The sequence below is a fragment of the Asterias rubens genome, chromosome 7, assembly GCF_902459465.1.
Source record: "Asterias rubens chromosome 7, eAstRub1.3, whole genome shotgun sequence".
NCBI lineage: Eukaryota > Metazoa > Echinodermata > Asteroidea > Forcipulatida > Asteriidae > Asterias > Asterias rubens.
In genome coordinates this window covers 17,634,101-17,656,802 of record NC_047068.1, presented here as the reverse complement: position 1 = coordinate 17,656,802, position 22,702 = coordinate 17,634,101, and the positions used below count along the sequence as shown (strand labels likewise).

The window sequence follows — 22,702 nt, the reverse complement described above, 5'->3', positions numbered from 1 at the left end:
AATTGTGCAACTTGTTAGATGACGTTAACTTGGTACTACCCCTGGTGCCTTCCCGCCAAAGCCCAAAGGAGCCTCCTCTCTGCTACAGGGGATTATTTTATGAGATGGGAAGATTATTCTAAAACAGGATTAAGAAATTGACTACGAATGGAGAGAGTGTTTGGGGGAAACCGAGGGAGTGGGAAATCGTAGGAGTACTGATTTATTTCTGTAATGGAAGTTGGGGTAACCTTAAAACGAACATAAAAAGCATCCGCTTTAGTAATTTGAAGTTATGATAACATGAAATAGAGAACAGTCATATTTTCCTCTTTAACACATGATTATCTTCTTGCTATCCCTTTTATGGTTCCATGAACTCGGTAATTGTTTAATACCCTGACATTCTGTTAATTTTGTAATATACTTCTCGCAAGCAAGTGTTAATTTATTTTATTTTTTAAGTTGGTAAAATAAAAAAAAACCTGATTTCTGTCCAATTGGCAATTTCCATGAAACCATCGGTTAATCATACTAAATTAATGATTCATTTCTGCCCACGACTTGATTCATGACATGCTGACCCGACCTATATTCTCGGTCAGATAACATTTCATAATACTAGTTATTATTATTACTAATCTTACCTCAATGTATCGTATACATTTTCTTCCATGCAATCTGCTTTACGTACTCGTGTTACAAAGCAGTATTGAAGGTTTTTAAGAATCATTCAGTGATTGTTATGATTTTAATTTGATGAAAGAAATGCTTCAATATTTGTGCGTTCAGTATTCCAATTCTACAAACCTTTTTCGAAATGACCTTCAACCATGAGAATGATCTACGTGACTTGGAGTCTTGAAGACATACCTGGAACCTTGAACATACTTCAAGAATATTAAATGCATTTATTCATCTAGTTTTCACAGTAAGGAGGCTTGTGTAGATTTGTGGTTAATATGCTAGTTTGTAAGATACAGGTGAAAGAATTATCATAGTTGTTGGGAGTTGTTTACGTATCTAAACAGGTTTACTGTTACTTCTGTGTGTTGTACTTATGTGAGTGAAAGAATATTGTTGTTGGAAAGTCTTAATATCATCCGTTTAGACGATTTTTCAACAAATTTTCCCTTTATATTGATCAACGTTCATTCTGGTAAAACTTACATAACATACCGCTCCACTGACGGGTTAGATCCTATTATGATTTTAATTCACACTCTAAAAACTCTCTTGTCAAGAATTGACCCGGCTGTCCCAGGGGCTTTGACCCATTTCCGAGTCAGTGTGATCCTGAATCTGTGTCAAAATGTCCCAGAAGAGGATAAAGACCGTATATAATCTGAGCTAAAATCTCGGTTTTTTTAAACCGAGATTTTAGCTCTTGGTCAGCTTGACTTTCCTGGTCAGCTTGACCAAGAAATTGGTCAGGTCCCTTGGGAACCTTAATTCGGATCAAAATCCGGATCAAGAGTTTAAGTCTGTTAATGTTATGTTTAACCTATCTTTGCCGATTAATGTATGACATCCTCATCTAACAACCAGTGAGTAATTAATGGTTCAAAATCTCTGTCTTTCCCATTTTACCCACAGCCGTATCAGACCCACCCACCAACGTCTTGGTCCAGTTCACCGGTCCAAACTCCTTCATCGTATCCTGGGAACCTCCTGACCACCCTGTGATCGGATACAACCTGGCATACAGCGGGGGCAACCTTCAAGTCGATGGGGACGCAACGTACGTTGAGGTGGTCAGCAACAGCCCGATCAACCCCAGGCAGTTCTCAATGGGGCTATACTCACGGACATCGGCGGGGTACAGCAGAAATGCGGAAACCTTTACCATTTTAAATCCTGCGGACGCACGTAAGTTGCTATCCCAGTCCACTACAGATTTACATTTTGGTTGGCTGTCATAAAGGCTTCGAAAGGACCCAAAGCACCCACGGAAATTGCCGTGGTGCCCCGTGCTTTTGCTTTGGTGCCCTTTGCAAAGTCCCAACACAAATTTTAAGTTTCCTACTAGAAATGCCTCTTACCTGAGGAAAATGGCTGTGCCCCTTAAAGAACAACTCCACATTCGAAGAAACCCCACAAGATTTGATAAACCTACGAAAATGTTACAGCATTTAAGACTTGGCTAACTTGGCTCAGATTGGCACAAACCACACAATTTCTTAATAACTGAAACCAATTATCTGCCAGATGGTGTTCATCACCGCTGTCAGAGCATCAACATCGGGTTATGCTTATTGTAGGCCTGGAATACCATGGGGGTCATCGCCTTAGTTATCCTGCTTGACATTGTGTCCCTTTAAAAGTCTCTAATAGTCTTTATTAGTGCCCTTTGCAAAATGAAGATGGCCTTGCCCTCTCAAAGATGAAATTCCAGGTCTTTTTATATGCTGCTGCTGCTGGTATGTGTTCATTTAATGTGCACACACTACTTCTCCAATACGTAAAGTCTCCTGTTCACTCAGACAAGGTTACGGTGTAACTTTTGACACAACTTTTTATTCTGTTTATCTATGATGATTTAAAGCAATGTTGCAAATATCATATTGCCAATACCAATCATCAACTGAAACTATGTAATCCTTATGGTCCGATTTCATGTTTACCTACTAAAAGAAGACAACTATGATGAAGGTATAGATTGTTCATTATTGCCAATGATTTGTACCATATGACAGTGATGGGGGAAGCCTTCGTTAGAAGAACTCATCTACAAACCAACCTTCCCAAAGCTTGTTTATTTTGATCCATCCCAATTCAACCTCAACATTTATTTTTCTCCTCCACTCAACCTTAATGCAAGCTTAGTTCAGGGCGACACTCAAAAGTATCATGAAATTTTATTTTCATAAAGTACAAAATACTAATAACCATTTATCCCCATTAATCCATCCACCAACCCCCCCCCCCCCCCCCACCCATACCGCTCATCCTCATTTCTTCACACACAGCCTCCGTCGCGCGGCCACCAACCAATGTCCTAGTACAGTTCCAAAGCCCCCATAACTTCACCGTAGCATGGGACCCACCGGAGGAGCCCGTGGACGGGTACTTGATGACCTACAGCGGCGGGAAGAGAGTCCATATTGACGGCGGCGTGACCAGCGTTGTGGTGGTCAGCAAGGACGTGATAAACACCAAGGGATTCTCAATTGGGATGTATTCGTACACGGCGGTTGGGTACAGCAGTAATGCGCATGGTTTCATTAACTTGGATGAAGGAAGTCCACGTAAGTGGGATGTTCAAATCGCTTCCTATACCCATCTCTTGAGTCTGTCCTTTTGTGTCTTCCTCCACAATCTATTGGTATTTCAGACCTTTTCTATTCTCCGCCTATTGTTTTAGTATAAAATGCCAATGTAGCATTGGTACACACCTCAACTTTTGATGCGACTTTTATAGTCGCCTTATTTTATGTAATCACGTTTCGTAATAATCAATCACTCTTAAAACTAACGGCAATCAAAACTTACTTGAAAAGGATATCAGTTGCTATCCCCCAAATTTGAATCGGAGAAACGTTACTGTCGGATACGTTTCTCATATTGTGTGTGAGACAATTACATTTTATTTTTCGAGGTTGATAGTTTTATTGTATATGGGCCCTAAACAGATTACAACAATCGAAAGGCTCCAAAAGCCAAAGGTATACTTTCCGTAGACTTTGTTAGTAAGCACATTTCGAAGATGCAAATATTTGTTATTAAACTTAATGATGCAAAGTAATGAAAACACAAACATTGCTAAGTTTTCCCTTAATAACTTTGGGGAGATTACTCTCGACGAAGATCAGCGTGAATGGAGCAACAGTCTGTGATTTATTTAAAAATTCAATATCATATTTTCATCCATGAGCCAATCTTTTTATTTCCTCATTTCAAATCGCTTCATCCATGCAATTGGTTTTATTTTTCATGTTACTGCATCCTCATTTCTCATCTATTGATGGAAATTGTAATCCTTCTCTTGGAATTGTCTTCGTCTACTTCTTTTTGTAAACTAGTTTCTCGAATTACTCTTTTCTGCTTGTTGTTATCTTCAAGTTACCTTTTTGATTCTTGAAAAGCTACTACATGGGGGGAAATGAACAAAGAAGAGGAACATTAGTCAATTGAATGGACATTCTATATACTCTAAAAACTGCAAATCAATTTGATGGCACCACACACTAAAAACTTCCTGGTCAGAATTGAACCAGATCCTGATACCGTGGGATCTGACCCGTTTATGGTTTCAGTTTGATCCGGAGCCTGTGTCTAAATGAACCTAGAATGAGTCAAAATTACGCAAAATACGAGTAAAAACCCAGTTTGTTTTAACCACCTTCCGGGTCATTGTAACCCAGAAATGGGTAAGGCCACCTGGGACTTGGAATACGGGTCAGGTTAATTCTGGGAGTTTGTAGAGTCTAGCGCCGATATCTGCCAGTTTTAATTATTACTCGGTCATGCTTTGGCCGTTTTAATCAATAATGTATATCATTCCAGCTCCCTTGTGAGTATACAGTCTGTGCTGCCAGACACCAAGCTAAATCAATCACAAAAACATCTATGCCCTCATGTATACTCATTAATACTCCTGGGCGAAGAGAAGCGAGTGTAGTTAAGTGTCTTGCATAAGGAGACACGTGTCATGACTGTGACTCAAATGACCTGAGTCCGTTATGACAATAAACTGCTCTGCCGTTTTACCACATTTTGGTCTAAAATACACCCTCACGTTGAACTTGAAGTTAAAATTGCCATCTAATGTAAGTAAACCTGCTGCCGGGGGAAACCAGTAACCTCATAGACAAAGTGTTGCTGCAAAGCAAAGCAACAATTTGCACCGCTAAACTTCTTTCCTCTGATGAGCAACTGAGTTTTTACCCCCTAAAAATCAAAGTGGGATCCGCTGTTCAAAATCAGATCCCTTTCATCAGCATCCAGGTGCATCTGATACGCCGTGCAATTGCAAACTTGTCCCGCCTTATTAACAACAACCGTTCGGGCTGTTTTGATTCGCAGCACCGGCACGTGTAGCACTGTAAAGAACTCGCAGTGTTGTTTATACCCCCAAGGACCATGTCCAAAAATAGTCAGAATTCCTCTCAAGTTCAACGCGAGTAGTTTTCCAGAAGCTGAAGTTGAGACCGGATGGCTTGACTATTAGCCCTAGAGCTCTTCTAATGACAATCTGAGTGTAGGAGCTCTGACACAGATTCCCCATCCGTGACGTGGTATACTCAGTAATGTTATCGTTCTTAACAACTTGCTCCAGATCAGTCGAGCGAGGGGGATGGCCAACTTCACGTTGTTCTTCAACCGCATTGCTGTTGTGTGTTTCCTCATATTTCCCCTTCCCAAGTATACACACGCTATACGTTATTCCCCTCTAGATCTTCCGCCCAAACCAAGCGGGACAAGAAAGCTGGTTGTTCCGGACTCCTTGCAGCTGGACTGGACGGTACCGGACGGGGAGTTCGAGCACTACCGTCTGATCTACTCTACGGACGGCACGAAGGAGAAGGAAACCACGGTCGAGTTGTCTCCCGAGACGACCTCGTACCTCATCGAGGGATTGACCGGGCAGTTTTACACGAATCTCTACACCATAAGAAATGGCATCAAGAGTGATCTTGGGGAGTGGAGGGAAAACACAGACAAAGGTAAAGTTACTTTTGAATTTCTGCAGTGAGTTCCTGCTCTTTTACTCCTAGTGACGACATTTCAAGCGTATCCTTATCAGTCCCAACCCATTGCTCTGGTGCCGGAGATGCCGTTCCTTCCTCAATGATTACATCCCACTACAGTTTTAGAGCCATAATTAAAGTATAGCCAATCAAATTACTTATACTTTACGTAGACTATGTTACCCTCCCCCTTAAATGAAATCAGACATGGGCTGACTCCAAAGTTGTAGTATAAAATTCACCCACTTCCCCCTTACTCAAAACTGTGACAGCATTTTTTATGAAAGAACATTTTGTTCAAGCATGGTTCAAGCATGCACACATTTTTTCCCACTGACATACTCCTCAAAGTAAACAGTTTGATAACCGTTTATGTAGCGCGTCAGTTTGCGGCAGGGAATAAAACTAGAGCTAATGTTTTCCCCATCCCTGATAAAATAATGTCAGAGGGTTCAGGGTCTGGTTGAAATTATCACTGACTAGGCCTACATTTGACATGCCTCCATTCGCTTTAAGTCTGTATGGGGCAAATCTTAACCTTGTATGTGCTATCGTCGGCATCACATCCCCTCTTGGGTCTGGTATACATTTTGATAATGAATCTGTCAATTATTAATGGTAATAACACACTTAGGCCCCTACTTTGTTAGAAGTCAAGCAGCATTCTAAATATTTTGCCTTTTGATAACAAACTATACTTGGTTAGAAGTAAAGCAGCATTTTGATTTTGCATTTTGAGAATTTGTTCACTTCGAAATACTGCGGTTATGGAAACATGGATCACTGTTTATCCCAAACCATTTGAATCTGAGAAGCGTAATAACATTTCTGGGATTGTGATACCAAGTTGCCAACTACTCTTGCGTGGGCATCAGCTCCAGATTTTTAGTAATACCTCAAAAACCCTACCACCCTTTGAACTTAAATGTTCACGGGTTAGTTTCATGGTATCTTACTACTTCAACAACCAGTGGATGCCAATTACTAAATGTATATAGTAATCCCTGCAAAGGCGACTTGAGTTTAAATTATGGCTCGTATTTTTATTTTATTTTTTATTATTTTACAGTACCTCTACCACCGAAGGATATATATCTTCAGCGAACGAGCGATGTTGCCTTTACACTCGCCTGGACCAAACCTAATGACACCATAGATGGCTACGTGATTCTCTACAGCCCGGATGAAGGTATAAACCTCCCATTGTCTAACTTCAAATAATTATCAATACTAGTTTTTGAGGAGGAGACATTTTTGAGGAGCCCAGGAGTTTAAAGGAGTGAAGGGTTGTGGGTGGCTTAAAGGGTCTGTATTCCTTTGGTTTTACTCTTAAAAATATATATATAAATGGCAACTTACGTTAAAAGTAACACACCTTTGGATTGTGTCAGCATATGGAGAGGAATTTCACTTTCGAAGTACTGCGGTTTGGAAAAAGATACCACTTTTTATCCCCAAATATTTTGAATATAAGGACCGTTACCGTGGTAACGCTTTATTATTTCATGTATTGCTATTAAAGATATCATTATTCTTCCTCAGTGAACATTATTCGGTCAGGATTTTCGCCGATATCTGAAAAGAAAATGTCACCTTTTTAAACGAAATGTTCACACGTCATGTATATTTTATTGTATACAACTACATTATGTAGGATTAAAACAACCAAACTGAAAAACAAAAGGTATACTTTGCCTCTAAAGTCTGAAGTCGACTTCACGAGGAAGGTATACACTTTTATCTACTGCCACGAGTTAACATACATTCAGTCTGGAGAAGGGTACATTTGATAAGCACAGAGTCCCAGAGTGAAGGGTAGTGGCTTAAAGTCTAAAGGGTACATTACAGAAGCGGATGCAGATGATGGGAGGGGAGGGGAGAGGGGGCGGTGGGGAGATTTGGTTCAGAAGGAAATTGTTGTTTTCGAGTAGGGCATAGGCTTTTGAACTTCTCGATGGGGGTAAGGGTTCAATCCTTCCCCCTGAAAGCTCATCTAAGTTCCCGGTCTCTTCTAAGACGTTATCAGTGAACCTTGAACTTGTTTTGATAATGTGTTGACATGTCTGACTTGGCTTATTAAGTGTTTTCAGTTATGTTTGTCTTCTACTTTTCGGTCTGTTTCTTTGCTTAGAGAGAAAGTTATTTCCTTAGTAATGTCGGCAAAGGTTCTTTAGAATGTAGGTCTGTTTTTTCATTATCTCCTAACCTTCTGTCTAACTCCACTGTTTCTGTTTCTTGGTGTATGAAACTCAGATCAAAAATATAGTTTTAATCTGAATTGTTGTATGACTTACGTATACTACACACTTAAACCTCTAGAACGCACCCTTGCTCCTGGGCCCAATTTCAAAGAGCCGCTGAAGCACAAAAAGTAGCTAAGCACAATCAAATTATGCTAAACAGAATGGGTACATAATGCCATTTTATAATGTGACTGGTATCATTGCCAATTTTGGCTTAGAGAGAAAGGTGTTAAACAATTTTGTCTGCTTACACATGCAGCTCTCTGAATTTGAGCACAGGTCCTGTAGGGTACCATACCCATGTTTTGGACCCTGACCCATGTTGGGGTCAGGCTGACCCAAAGAGTGTTCAAAGCAGCTTTTTGAAATTGGGCTCTGTGCCAAGTTTCATTCAGCTGTTAAGCAGAAAACAGTACTCTTAAAAGTGTGTCTGCTAAGCAAGACATTGAATACGCACTTTACACGCTTTCTAGGCTGGTATTAAACTCATACCTGATAAATATGTTGTTGTTTTTTAATAAGCAGTCTATTGTGTTTTATTTAACAGCTTTTTCAAATAGCACACTGGTTTGCGGACAATTTGGAAGATCATTTTGAGAAAATAAAATGGAACTTAAAGTACAATGTTGTACAGATGTTTAAGGTCGTCAGTAAAACGGAAATGTATTCCATTTTGCATTCGTAATAACAATGCAATTTATGTCTTTAATCTGAATCAGACGATTGTAGCAGAATATTGGTCATCAACAACATACACATTCATAATTTTACTAAACTAAATATCGTTGTTTTATACATTTGAGCAAATGTTATTATTTTCTAATGTACAACTGCTTCCATATTCGAGATGTTTGTGACACTTCCTGTCGTTTTGTGAAGATTAGTTTCTTTTATTGATAGTCTACGTCTTTGAGATCTAAATACTTCCTGTAAATACCATGTTGTTAACTTCCTATCTGAGTTTAAATGATTGTTTTACCCCAATTAAAGACAATATGTAGGAGAAACAGCTTCCTGTCTTCAAGAAAGCTATTCACCACCGGCTTACGTGTCTCAGGGTCGTAACCTGTGAATAATTTATACTTGGTTTAAAAATAAATTTAGTTGATAAGCTTCTTCGATTGACATTCGGCTAATGCAGTGCAGGATAGGTAGTCACCAAATCATCTGTTGGCTGGTTTCAATTTGAAATGAAAGATTTTCGAACTGAAAGTTCAAAGTTGACAACTGCTACAGAGAAATAATTCCATCTGAAAAATTAAGAGTCAAGAATGACCCACATTATCAGCGCTGCTTACTTCACTTGTTGTTGTTAAGACTCAAACTCAGCAATTTTTCCTTTGAACTTCAATAATTTGCTGGAAAATCATGTGTTTGTTTTCATGAAGAGAATGAATGAACTAAACACACAAAATGGGTAATTAATAAAAAATTGTTGGTGCAATTTTAAAGAGAGATCAGTTTTTATCTTCAAAAATTTGCATCTGGAAACGTTTCTGTCAGAAAATTCTCAGATTGTGTATTCCATTTACGGATTATTTTTTTAATCATCTTTTGAAATGTTTTATATCGTATATTATCTGCATTTATATGGGATTTAAACAAACGAATTGTTCAAAGTCTTTGGTATACCTAGCCTTTAGGCTCTGAATGTTGCTTTAAAAAAGATCCGCTTAGCAAAAATGAGCAGGATACCAATCACAGATGGTACATGTAAGGTGGTACTTTTTATGGTAACGTTAATTCTGCTAATGTGTGTGTGCATCTTGGACAAGCAGTAAGCTTTCTAGATTTATACTCATCAAGCATCAAGCAAGCTTAAGCATGGTTCTATGAAATTTGACATGAAGACCGTCTTTAACTTTGTGTCTCCACAGTGACGCAGGAGAAGAAGATGATACTGAATAACTCCATGTCCAACATCCACATAGAGTGTGACTCAGTTATTACGGATCAGTTCCGGATCGGACTGCTGTCCGTCAGGGGGTCAATGCACAGTGAATCAGCAGAGGTACATCCACTCCTACCTGGAAGCAAGTGTAAGTTATGTACTCGGAACTCTCTAAAACACCCGGGTTAGAATCGACCAAAAAATCTGGATTCGGATTCCGTGTCAGGCTGACACAGAAAGTGATTTTAAAATCGAACCCGGAATCATTTTAGTGCAAGCTGAGCCAGGGGTGGGTCAGGTCCCACAGGGTCCGGAATCATCTTGGATCAATCCAGGTCCTGAATCATGGACTAATTCGGATCCGGAAGTGTTAAGAGTGTGACATCAGTATGACCTGCATGACACAAGTTTGAATCCCATTGGGCTCCAATCAAAACAGTTTTTCCCAATTTTGTTTAAAGGAAGTTATTATGGGTGGACTTTTATTATGATGAGATCATTTTTTCTGTCAACAGTTAGATTTGTCATACACTGAACTAAAGTTCTTATTGGTACACGGTTGATTGGTGATTATCAAGAAAAAGATATTTAGGTTCGATTTGTAATCTTGCTGATTATGAAGTTCATACCTGTACCGATCCCCCGAGGACACACCTCTAACACGCAAACCTAATTGTGTCATAGCATTGGGCCACTCACTTTTGTCGGAAAATGGCTTATTTAAATTTTGTCAACCTTTAGGAAATAGCACCTTTGATTACCGGAACTGAGACAAACCAGATACAAGCATTGCACACAGTAGTGATTCCTTATGTTGATACCAAACCTAAATGAAATCCCAGGCAAACTGAAACACAAAATTGTCGTCGAAAATGTGACTTCCTTTTCTGATATGAAAGTTCACAGAATGTGGTTTGTTCATTGAACACTGTGTGAATGGATCTTTCCAAAACACGATGATGAATCCTGCCTTTAGGCATGACTTGTTCACTGTCACCGTTGTGTTGTGACGTCATATACTTGCTCAACATTACTTCATTATACCTGACTCATCTTCAAGACACATTCTTCAAGCATAACTGTCAAATTAAAAAGGGTCTCGAAGATCGAACAAGCTCTCTGCGAAGCATTCCTTTTCCAATAGATAGAGTCCTCATTGAAGCCTGGGAAAATTACAGGTCGTTACAATAATTATGTATTGACATCTGTCGCTCAAAAAGTGGATTTCTTTATTGTTTACTGATGGCACTCTAATCGGGGACCAAACAGTACAATGACTTCAAAAAGATTGCACCGAGGTTGTTGGAAAGTTTGACTTATGAACAGGAAGAGTTGATTATATAACCATGTATTACATTATCAATCGTCCCTGGTGCTCTTTCCATCCCAGCCTGGTATTTAATTAAAACACTTGGTTTGTTGGTGGTCAATGTCACTGGAGCCAAGATGGATCCGGTTTATACAAAAACGGACACGAGCAGGTATAATCCGTATATATAGTGCACCAACCCCACCGAAGGCCTCTGTGTTAAACCTCCCCAGCAGTGTATCTTTCCCGGGCACATATTATTTTGTTTTTACCGCAGTGAGGGGTTTTGTACTGTTACACTCCGAATTCCGGTGTCAGGTGCAATTGTGTCCGCCATGCAATACTGTCCGCTCCGGACACTTTTGCAATATGCAAGCGTGTCCGGGGCTATGCAAAAACCGTCAGGTGGACATGTATGTGCGCGCGTACGAACCTGAACCTACGTATGTATATGCAGCATGAATACTCACGTATTTTATGATTGCAGCGAATATCCAACGGCCGAACATTTCTCTTGTCATTCATGGCATGCACTTAGCTTGTAAAAAAATGTTGAACGTGTTCCGTCGACCAAGGCATGACCAAGGGCGGTTAATTTACTGCAAGGACAGTTTTGCACGGGGGCGGACACATCTGCATTATTCAGCAGCGTCCGGGCGGACACATCTGTATTATGCAGCAGCGTCCGGGCGGACACGATTGCATTTGCAAAACCGTCCGGCGGACATTATTGCATATGGAATAATGTCCTCCGGATAGTATTGCATAGAGGACACAATTGCATGCGACACCGGTCTTGAGATGAAACTACATGTAATTGTAATAACGCCGATAGGCACATGTTCCCTCTTGGAGGATAAGTTCAAAAAGCGTTGCAATTTAGTCTCATACTCAACCCAGCATTTGGAAGTTCTCTCTAAAAAAAATGGAAAAAAAATAAAAATAAATAAGCACTCTTTGAGGAGCCATATGAGGGACAACTCTTTTTCGAGTGGTCTTCCACTCCTTTAGATTGAAGTTTGCATCTTTTTTAGTGATGCTTCACTCTTTCCTGGGATAAAACGCCTCTAAAAGAGTGAAATAACCACCACTCTTTTTAAAGAGCCATTATTTGAGGGACCACTCGAAATGTAAAGAGTAGTGTTTTCACTCTTTTACTTAGATAGAGAGTTGTCAGTACAAACCCCTCATTGCGGTGTAAAAAATATTACACCCGTGGCATCCGACTTGTTCTCGGCATCCGACTTGTTCTCGGATACCTGGACATCCACCCTGGGGAATTCTAATTTGATGTCGGAGGGCCGGGTGTAGAACACATCCACAACAGGGTGTATTTTTATTTTCATTCTGGCTGGAGCGTCATGCTTTGTCATGTCTCCTGAATGCAACGCGATCTTCTTGATTCACTCAGTTGTTTCCTTCACTTGTTTTGCTTCCGTCTGATCGAAGCAGGGGTGGGGGGGGGGACGACGAGGAGGGGTCCGGGTCATAGACCTGTGGAACAAACCCTAGGATTTTGCGGGAAACTTTACATTTCCTACACTGTGTCAGGAGACTTTTGCTGAATCTTAAAGAACTTTATGTGAACTTTGCGGGAAACAACATGGGTGGAAATTTAAGAACAGCCTTGAACTTCACAGAATGACTTAGTCCGATATAACAACCATTATAGTACTTTCCAGTAAGTTGACCAACCATTTCAAATTATCATGGGTTGTTTATGGTGGCACAACCGTGCAAAGAACCACATGTGTAGGCCTACTGTTTAGATGCGTTCAACACCAATAGGAGAGTTGACTGTGTACGGTGAATTCACCACACGATATCATTTTTGCAGACTTGCAAAGTGCATATGTCGGTGAAAGCCATGTGGTGATATTAAATGGTCAGACAGTAGGAGGGTTGACTGGTATGCATTCACCACACGAATTGCAGGCTGGCAACGTACATACTAACATTCAAAACCATGATGTGATCGTATTAGTGGTCAAAATGGGGGGGGGGGTTGGCCGTGTTATTGGTTATTCACCACACACTATCATATTGCAGGCTTTCGTAAATACCTTTAAATGCACATTATTGTCTTTGGATCTTTAAATTAAAACATTTTTACGGGAATATTTTTGATAATTGATTTGTTGTAAAACAGAGAGGGTCCCTCATCCTAAATACATTAATGGTTTACAGAGTTTATATTTTTTTCCTTTCCCTTTCATGCAAGCACCATAACCTTTAACATTTTATCCGATATGGGCACGTCTTAAATTTCCTTCCCGCTCTGGCCTCAGGCTTTTTGTACATTAATGTCACGTTAAGCTTTGAAGAAATCTGTGGAATTGGAGCTTTCCTCTCTGCCCGATTATGAATTATCTCTGTTTAAACATAATGGCACTGCGTTTACCTTAATTAGGAAGTAGCTATTATTTACTGTCTTTAGATTGTTTTACGAATACACGTCTGTAGGCCTTTTCGAAAACACGGTTGTGGCTTGAGTCGGCTCCACCTTTAGGCTCAGTGATCTTGAAACGCACTCTAAAGCCGGAACCTTAGCCGAAACCGTTGGTTCGAAAAGGCCTTCTAAATGAGGTAGGTCTATTAAATTCTCACTGGTAACTTGATGTTTATGGTGGAGTTCGATTGCAAAAACTCCTAAGCCCAATGAATTTGTTAAGCATGGACAATTAGTCTCGGAATGAAGCGGTTACTAGCCAATGATGTGTGTCGAAAATTACCGTAAATGGGATTCGTCTCCTTGCTCATTCTCGCTTAGCAAACTTATGTTTGAAGTATGTTGCCAGCTAAGTCGCTCCATGAGTAATTACAACAATCATAAGGGGACATTATAAAAAAGAAGCATTATTTTACGTCAGGTTCCTCTCGTACCAGAACTATAATGAAGACAGACGTATCAAATGTTCGAACCGTCAACACTGCTTACCGTTCAAATAAAAAATGCCTAGCGACTCAGCGTCTACTCCTTTAAGCTGACAAGAGATACACCCGGGACAGCGCTAATCTTCACCAACCTGGCCCGTCTGTTAACCTAACCTGATAAACTTTTCATCGAATGGTGGACACAACTCTTGAGGGAGGTGTGTGGGGAAGCCTGTCAAAGAGTCCCACACTTGTGGTGAAGTATGCTTAAGAGCAGCTCAGAAAATGGTGTTGGGGCCTATTCATCGAAGAGGCCAATGGTGAACCATGCTAAAGAGCTGCAGGTGTGCATTATTGAAGAGGCCCATGAAATGAACCATGCTAAAGAACAGCTCAGAAAATTCTGCATTCATCTTTATTCTGATTGTTAATTACTGCTAGACCTGTCTGTATCTGTTATGACTCAGCAGTGGCTGTCACTACCCGAAGCCCACACCATGATGACAGTCGACCGGAACCTTCATGTCATTTAACAACTTCATATAACAATATGTCGAGTTATTTAATTCATTATATTTATTTAAAGTGCAGTCGTATTCACATTGCACTAGGCACGACCATTTATTTGGCTAACATTTTGGGTGTGTACTATAGAGGCACTGGACACGTTTGGAAATAAATGTCAAATACCAGTATTCTCACTTTGTTTCCAACATAATGTATAAAAATAACTCTGTGAAAATTGGACTCAATTCGTCATCGAAGTTGCAAGAGAAGAATACATGTAATGCGCGGTTGGACATAGTGGAAATCGCTGCTCTATTATTTAACTTAATATTATTTGTTCTTCTTCCACTATAGTGTTGCCTCCCATTCCAGTCGTCACTCAACGTCTCCTAACACCATCCTCATCCCGTCTTGAGCTGAGCACACCAACCGACAGTACTGAATTCGACAAATACCAAATACGTATCAACAAAACCGACGGGTCATTATCAGTCTCCCTTGATGGGAGCGCATCTGCATATGTTGTAGATGGAATAGTGGCTGGTAAAGAGACTATGGCAGCAGTGAGGACGGTTAGGAATGGCATAAGAAGTGACCCTACGTATGTTGTCATCCCTGACCCAAAATTTCAAAGTGAGTGTTGAGCACAGGTATAACACTAAGTAAGGGTGGCCTATACAATATTTTGTTTGGCTGTTTTTTCCCCAAAGTGCAGTGCCCTGAAGGAGTCATAGTCCTTGGTATCCTAGACTGGACTACTCCACATAATTTTTATTTAAAAGGGAATAATGTTCCAGAGTTTTTGTTGGTGTTTCGGGGTTATCTTGCTTGTGGCTTTTTCTCTTTTTGTTCTTTCCTTTTTTCAGGGGCTGAACACAAAATGTTTTCACTCATTATTTATTTCATGTACATCACCTCCCTTTGATGAAATGGAGCCGTATTAATTTCTTTGAAGGCCTATACACATTTCTTACTGACAGCCTGTGCTTGGTTCTGTGGTTGTCAGCTGGAAGTTTCACTCTGATGTTTTAACAACAAGCTGCACTTTTGGTATTGAACTTGAACCCAAAAATAATCTAATCTATAATTAAGCAGGACGGATTGGTTCCCTTGAACTTACTCTTCCTGGTGCTGATGTTATACAAGAATTCCACTTCTGGTAAAAATGTTATGAGGTGTTAACTTGCCTTGAGAGTAGTGGTGATTCATCATCGCAGTATTTACAGTAACTTCGTGAACTTTAAACACAAAGTTCTGAAGCTGTTTTATTTCAACTCTTAAGTTGACCTTTTGGTCTCCAAGGGTAATGAGTCTTTATTGTTTTATTATTATCATCTCAGAGCCGAGTTCTCCCACGCATGTAACGAGGCACAACCTGAATCGCTCCACCATCGTACTCAACTGGGACCCACCCCCTCCTCCCTTTGACCGATACTATCTAGACATCAAAAGAGACAACGCCCGATCGGCGTCCAACCAAAAACAGAGGTCGGTGACCCTGGGAAAGAACGCAACGAGTTACATCTTCACTCAAACCAGACGTAGGGAGCGATACGTGTTCACACTTTACGCGGTGTTGGGCGACTTCGACGCGTTCGGGACGGGGGTGAAAGCCGTCTCGGTCCCTGCGGGTAAGTGAAAGAGATTTAGGTCGAGATGACTAGGTGCTATTAAAGCGTCTGGTCTGAGGCAAACAGGATTATATGGAAATTATGATCTGGAAGTATGGGCAAATTTTGTTTAGCAAAAGTATGCAAGTTGAGTAAGATTGCGCGAGGGAAATTATCAAACATTTATAAAAGTTTCCCCCGAAAATACAAGAACAATTGTTGAATAAATACGTTCTCCTTCAAAATTTGCAAGTGTAGGGTCTAATATAATGATCGTTACTCGTCAACCCTGATCTGTAAGCCCTTCATCGGCCAAAATGCCATACCTCTCACCTCAGTACTAACCCGTGCGGTAAAACCTCAAGTATTTTTCGTGGTATTCTCTTCCATCATCTAGACTAAAAGACAGTGGACACTATTGGTAATTGTCAAAGACTAGCCTCTATAGTTGGTGTATCTCAACAAATGCATAAAATAACAAACTTGTGAAAATTTGAGCTCAATCGGTCGTCGAAGTTGCGAGGTAATAATGAAAGAAAAAACACCCTTGTCACACGAAGTTGTGTGCTTTCTGATGCTTGATTTCGAGACCTCAATTTCTAAACTTGCGGTCTCGAATCAAATTCGTGGAAAATTACTTCTTTCTAATTCTCAAAAAACTACGTCACTTCAGAGGGAGCTGTTTCTCACAATGTTTTTAACTATTACTCGTAATCAAGAAATAAAGTATGTTTTAGAGCGCCAGCATGATACTTTGGAAGTTTCCCAGGGGGAGTGTCCATCCTCATGGTTGCCCTAAATGTGACAAGAGTTGTGGTCAATGTCAAAAGTAAGTATTACGAATACCGTTTTGGGGTAAGTGAAAGGCAGGCCTTCTGAAATCCTCCTCCAAGCTTATAAATCATCATAATATTTAAAGAAGCAAAGTTTGTATCTGCCCTTGCCTTGAATGATTCATTCTTCTAAAATATCTCATAAACTTTAACTTTCATCGGAGTTTTGCTGTGCGACATTTCCGGTCAATTGTACCGACCTTAAACGCAGGCCCTGGGGGTCGGACGCTCGGTTCCAATTATAAAACATGAAGCCAAATGTTGACAGCTAAATCTCCTTCCCATTACGTCTTGTTCGTAGCTTTAAAAGTTATACTACAATGTTGAGCTAATTATAGCTATTGACACAAGGATAACAACCGCTGTATTTCGTTCACGTGTAGACGCATCCATTATTTTGTGAACAAAATAATTTCTATGGAATCTTGTTGGACGACGGCTGATTTTTTTTCCCGCGTGGGAACCACACAACCGCTTTGCCGGTGACGTCACAACCCAATACAGCGCCCTCACTAGTGAGGTCAAATAAAGACATGTCATTGGCTGAAAGTTAGGTTGCACGCACAGATTCTATTGTTTGACTTATATGCAGTACTACCACCAGCGAGCTTGTTCAATACAAAAAATACCGAGAGCTGTTTTACACTACAATTACCCAAATTGCGCTCTGTTTCAGTTTCCCTACTCGACTCGATGGTACCGCATTGACAAAATTGTGACCCTCTTACAATAAAACAAAATAAAAAATTTAAAGTCCATATTGATGAGAATAAAAAAACAGTCCAGTCATCCATTCCGAGCAGTCGACTATTTTATTGTTCGTAGTTCGGGTTAAGCGATCACAAAAAAACAGACGCACGGGGTTAAAAATTTGACGTTCCGCAATTTTGGGTGAGCTACAACCTCAAGAGGGCGCTACAATTTTAGTGCGCCCTCTATTGACAGCTCGTATAAGTTGCGGAAGATAAACACCGACAATGTGCGATTTCCTGCTTTTGTTTTCATGAACAGTAAGCTTTTTTTATCAGTTTTATGATGAAAACAATTTTTAATCTATTTGTGCTGATGGAAGAGAAAGTGACAGTATTCAGCGCTAAGTAAGTTATGTTTGTACTTGTACTTAGGTTAGGGGTGTAAATTTTCAGTCAATTTACTAACTCAACTAACTAACTCAGAGTCAGACACTGGGTCACGGGTGGGTATAGTTCCGATAATAACGTAACCCTCGTCTCGACGGCCTCCAGATGATAATCTGGTCCATCACGTACAATTTCGACAGCTAGTCACCAGATTTGCCCCATTTTTACCATTTTCAAAAATCATGACACAAATTCTGGGGCACGAACTTAATCTGCAATGTCTAAATGAACTCTCAAAACATCATTGTCAGACATTGAGAAAATATTTTTGAAAAAAAAGGACAAAAACTTACCAAATCCCGGAGCGAATTCCCAGGTTTATATTTTGAACCTGTCGCAACGCTTTGTAAATGCTTTATTTTTTGGTTGGACTAAACCATTCTGGGAAAGGGGTGTTAAAAGGGCCCTGTTAAAATGTTGAAGTGCGTGCGCACCACACTATGAGTGAACGGCGGGCAATGTAAACGAATCCCATGTAAACGGATAGCGCGCACACACTTACTTTGTTTGTCACAAAAATAACTACTGTATGGTCTGGGACTCTGGTTGGCTTATCGTTTTGGCAAATAAAAAAGTAACGTTTAAATGTATTTAGAAATTAGAGGTTTTTTAGATTAATTTTGTTAATTCGGTTGTTGTTCGTCTGATTACAGCTACTACAAGGTCAAAGGTCACCCTAGCTGCAGTAACACAGCATGCCCTCCAGGTCACTTGGCAGCCCGTTGTGGGTTCCAGCTCCTACAGTCTTACTGTCGTCAGCAAGCTCGGAGAGGCCCGCACTGTCGAGTTGCCGGCCTCGGAGAATGCAGCGGTGGACCATGTCTTTCTCGGACTGGAAGAAGGGATGGACTATTATGTTATACTGGATGCAGTTATTGAGGAGAAGAAGAAATCGGCTGGCTGGGTCATAGGTCAAACTGGTGAGTTTACTGTGTTTCAAATTCCAGGAGACCGACAATGACTGTCAAAAAAACAATGAGCCCCGTGTTTGAAACGTTGGCCTCGAATTAAACCATGACACCCAGAAAAATTGACATTTTCCTTAAACAGAATTTAGTGCCCCTTACCAGATGGAAATTGCTATGCACCTTCAAAAGCAAAGTCAAGGTCCTGGAAAGCAGAAGGGTTTGTTTGCAGACAAAATAAATGTAATCTGCAAAGTTTGCATTTTGATTACATTTCCAATAGGAAGTTCCATTCCCTACATATGCCTGCAAATTTGTTGCCGGAATAAACATAACAAAATTATGTTAGGCGCCACCAGCCTGACCAGATAACAAAAAATAGAAAAATTCAGAGCCCCTCCATGCCGAGTGGCTGATCAATTACTTATTGGGTCCAGACAAAACCATGTGTCATCTGTCTTTGAAGATAAACTCAATGAACTTAAGCACCTCTTTTTCACACCTCTCATCTCAACTGGTGAATCTTATTGTGAATCCTTTTAATAGTTTGAACCCCTTGCGGGTGGATTTTTCCGGGCCCAGAATATTAACCTGTTAATACAGTTTAGACCTCTGGAGCCGGGAGACTCCAGGTGCTGATCTACGGATGTTACTTATAGTGAACCAAGGGCTGGGGTAGCCTCTTCTCAAGAAGGTGACGATGCTGACCCGTTTATCATGATTAACAACTCAGCCATCACTGTCTAGCTCGTTGTTATTTCCCATAGAACTCAATCAGTAAATAAAGGGACCTGACTGGCTCTTTTATTTGATGGCAGTTTAAAAGTCTTACGTACGGCACATAAATTTTTTAGAGTTGCTTTCAAAAGCACACACAATTTATGTTTACAAGAATAAGGTTAGTGACTGGTATCCCGGACCTTGAATTTCGTTCTTGGAGGGGCACAGCAATTTCACTTTTGTAAAGGGGCTGTTCTATGAGGAAAAGGTCAATTTATGTTGGAACTTTGCAGGGCACCACAGCAAAAGCACAGGGCACCAAGGCAATTACTGTGGGTGCAGTGGGTCATTGCAAGGTCTGGTATCCTGCTTATTTTTATTGAGCTGAAAGTTACTAGGCATAATTATCTATGCATAGTACATCATAATTGAAAGAGAACTTGATTGTGCTACATGTACAGTCGGACGGAATGGCTGACAAAATGACAGCAACCACATTGACTAAAAAACCAGATGTCGAATTCACAAAACTCTTCCTACCTTATGGCTAAGGACGAGTCCAAACCCTGCACAGTAGCATGCAGACCTTAAGATTAATCCTAAGTTAGGACGAGTTACTCGTCCTAACTCGAGATAAGACGAGTCCTAACTCTTTGTGAAATCGACGGCTGTCCCTCCATGTTGCCACTCTCTCAATACACACCCCTGAGGCACACACTGGGGAATCGAAAGGCATCTAAAGAAAACCGGTGCTTCCATGTTGCCACTCTCTCAATACACAGCTTGGAACCATACGCGTGGGAATCAAACAGCATGACGCCAGTCTTAACCAATTTATCCATAGGGATTCAGTGTCGACTGTGGACATTTCCATTTAGCGTTTGTGAGTGTGCGCGTGTGGAATTTATTTTCTTTTCCTTCAAGCCCTGAAACTAATATAAACAGCCAAATTCAATTCCTTTTGACGGTCCCACCACAACTTGTAAATTGAATCAAACACCTGGGGTTTTCTTACCCTTTACTCAGTGGCCATAGCAACCTAAAATGAATCGCCAATATTATCTGAGAAGCAAAAACATTGTCGGCAAAATCTGCAAATAAAGAGTTGGCACTCTTTGCTCATGAGATGCCCTTCCTGAACACAATGACTGCATTTAAGACAAGTGGATATCTTTACCTGTTTTCTCTTACCAATGCTGTTTCTTGAGTATACAATGTGGGATTTTTAATACATATTGTATGAGAAACACATGCTCTGACTTCATAAGCAGTTCCTTATTCAATGTTCACAAAAACCTATTTGCTTGTATTGAAAACTCCCGTAGCAGAATTGACCCAGATTCCCCTGGGGGGCTGACCCATTTCTGGGTCAAGTTGAAACAGAAACTGGTTACAAAATTGGATTTCAACTCAAATTCTGCGTCAGATTGATCAATTTCTGGATATTTTTTACACAGATTCCGGGTCACAATGAACCAGAAATGGGTTGAGCCCCACAGAATTCTACCCAGAACGTACCCACTTTACTAGACTCCAAAAATGGAACCCCCAAAATGCCTAAAATAGATAACTCACAACACAAGAGTTAAGACCCCTCCCCCCATGAATATGTCAAGAGCAAAGATACACAACTGTTTCATGGATTTCAAAAGAGAAAGCATGGTTTAAATAAGTCACTGATATTTCAGGGTTAACATTTCTGAACCTGTTTGTTATGATTGTGTTTGTTTACTCTCCCTCATAAGTTTGAATAACACCTCTCCCAGGGTTCAAACTTGTTTACATGTATATGAGTTAAGACGATTTGCAATTACCCGAGTTCCGAAACAAGTTAAGCTTTAACTCGCCCTCCTTATTAATATTTCCTTTTTGTAAAGACGTGTCATTGAACCCAGGTAGTTGAAGAACGATATGACTACTAAGCACAGAGACACAGTTTTTTATTTGTACAGTATGAGAAGATACTAGATTCGGTTTTTGGTGGATTTGATCAAACATACAGATACTAAAACAAATTTTAAACTGCTACATTGTGAGGTGAGGTTTGCAGCGAGCACCTTGTGTAAATCATTTGTGTTAACCATTGCTGCAAATAAACCTCACCTGATTATACTCAAACCTCTCGAAGTACAAAGTATCAAATCCTACAAAAAGCTATAATTTGTAGTTTCAAAGTTTCATGATTCATGAAAAGTAGGCCTTATTGCATGAAAAAATCCACCAATGATTAGTGGTAATTAATAAGTTCTGGTGAGTTATTGTCTGGAAATTGACATTTACATGTAATCTCACATCCTTCCTCTGTGTTCATACAATGCATTTTGAGTACATGTATGTTGTTGAGTGGTACCCTCAATGAAAATTTGCCCTGTTCTTTTAAGGCAGCTAGCAAAAATCAGGGCTTCTGTACTGGCTATGGCCACATTGAAAAAGTGCTCTAGCCATAGACACTTGACTTGAGAGTAGCTTATGATAAAGTGTCCCTGGTAAGAATCTACATGGTAGTAATTTCCGATTTGTCCAGAGCTCCATGAATTCTATCCGAGCCTGTGTTCCATGTATGTCAACATTATGTTGTTTTCTCACCCACAGCTTCCGGGGGAAACGTTGTGGTCCGCGGTCATCCTCCAACGACCCTGGAGGTGACCTGGCCAGATTACCAATCATCATACCTTGTGTCTGTCATCAGCGCCAACGGGGAAGACATTCGTGTCATCTCAACCCAGGAACCTCGGAGTACCCTCAGTGACGTTGAGCCTGAGGTGACGTATGAGATTGGTGTACAGGTCGTCGGTGAGGAAGAGGAGTTGACTGGGATTGGGGGAGCTTCGTATACCCTAGGTAAGAGAATACCATCTTGACCATTTTGTTTTCTGCTGTTTATCTCATTGTTAAAACAAAACTGAGGCTGAAGTAAAAGGTAGTCATGGGTCGATAGCACAAAGGGTTAGGACTAGTCCTAGGAGATATTTAAACATATGGCTAATTCTAAGTTAGGACTA

The 22,702-nt window shown here is 40.4% G+C and overlaps 1 protein-coding gene across 1 annotated transcript in view; it reads left to right on the top strand.

Moving 5' to 3' along the window:
• Positions 1-1,547: 1,547 nt before the first annotated feature.
• Positions 1,548-22,702, top strand: part of LOC117292285 — a gene marked incomplete at its 5' end in the record, with an annotated part of 39,022 nt that continues 17,867 nt past the window's right edge. Inside the window, 9 exons of the mRNA XM_033774286.1 lie at positions 1,548-1,848; positions 2,949-3,227; positions 5,376-5,645; positions 6,739-6,858; positions 9,790-9,951; positions 14,848-15,126; positions 15,834-16,124; positions 18,729-18,995; positions 22,293-22,541. Of these exons, the coding sequence (XP_033630177.1) occupies positions 1,548-1,848; positions 2,949-3,227; positions 5,376-5,645; positions 6,739-6,858; positions 9,790-9,951; positions 14,848-15,126; positions 15,834-16,124; positions 18,729-18,995; positions 22,293-22,541 (2,218 nt within the window). The remainder of the gene's footprint in view (positions 1,849-2,948; positions 3,228-5,375; positions 5,646-6,738; positions 6,859-9,789; positions 9,952-14,847; positions 15,127-15,833; positions 16,125-18,728; positions 18,996-22,292; positions 22,542-22,702) is intronic.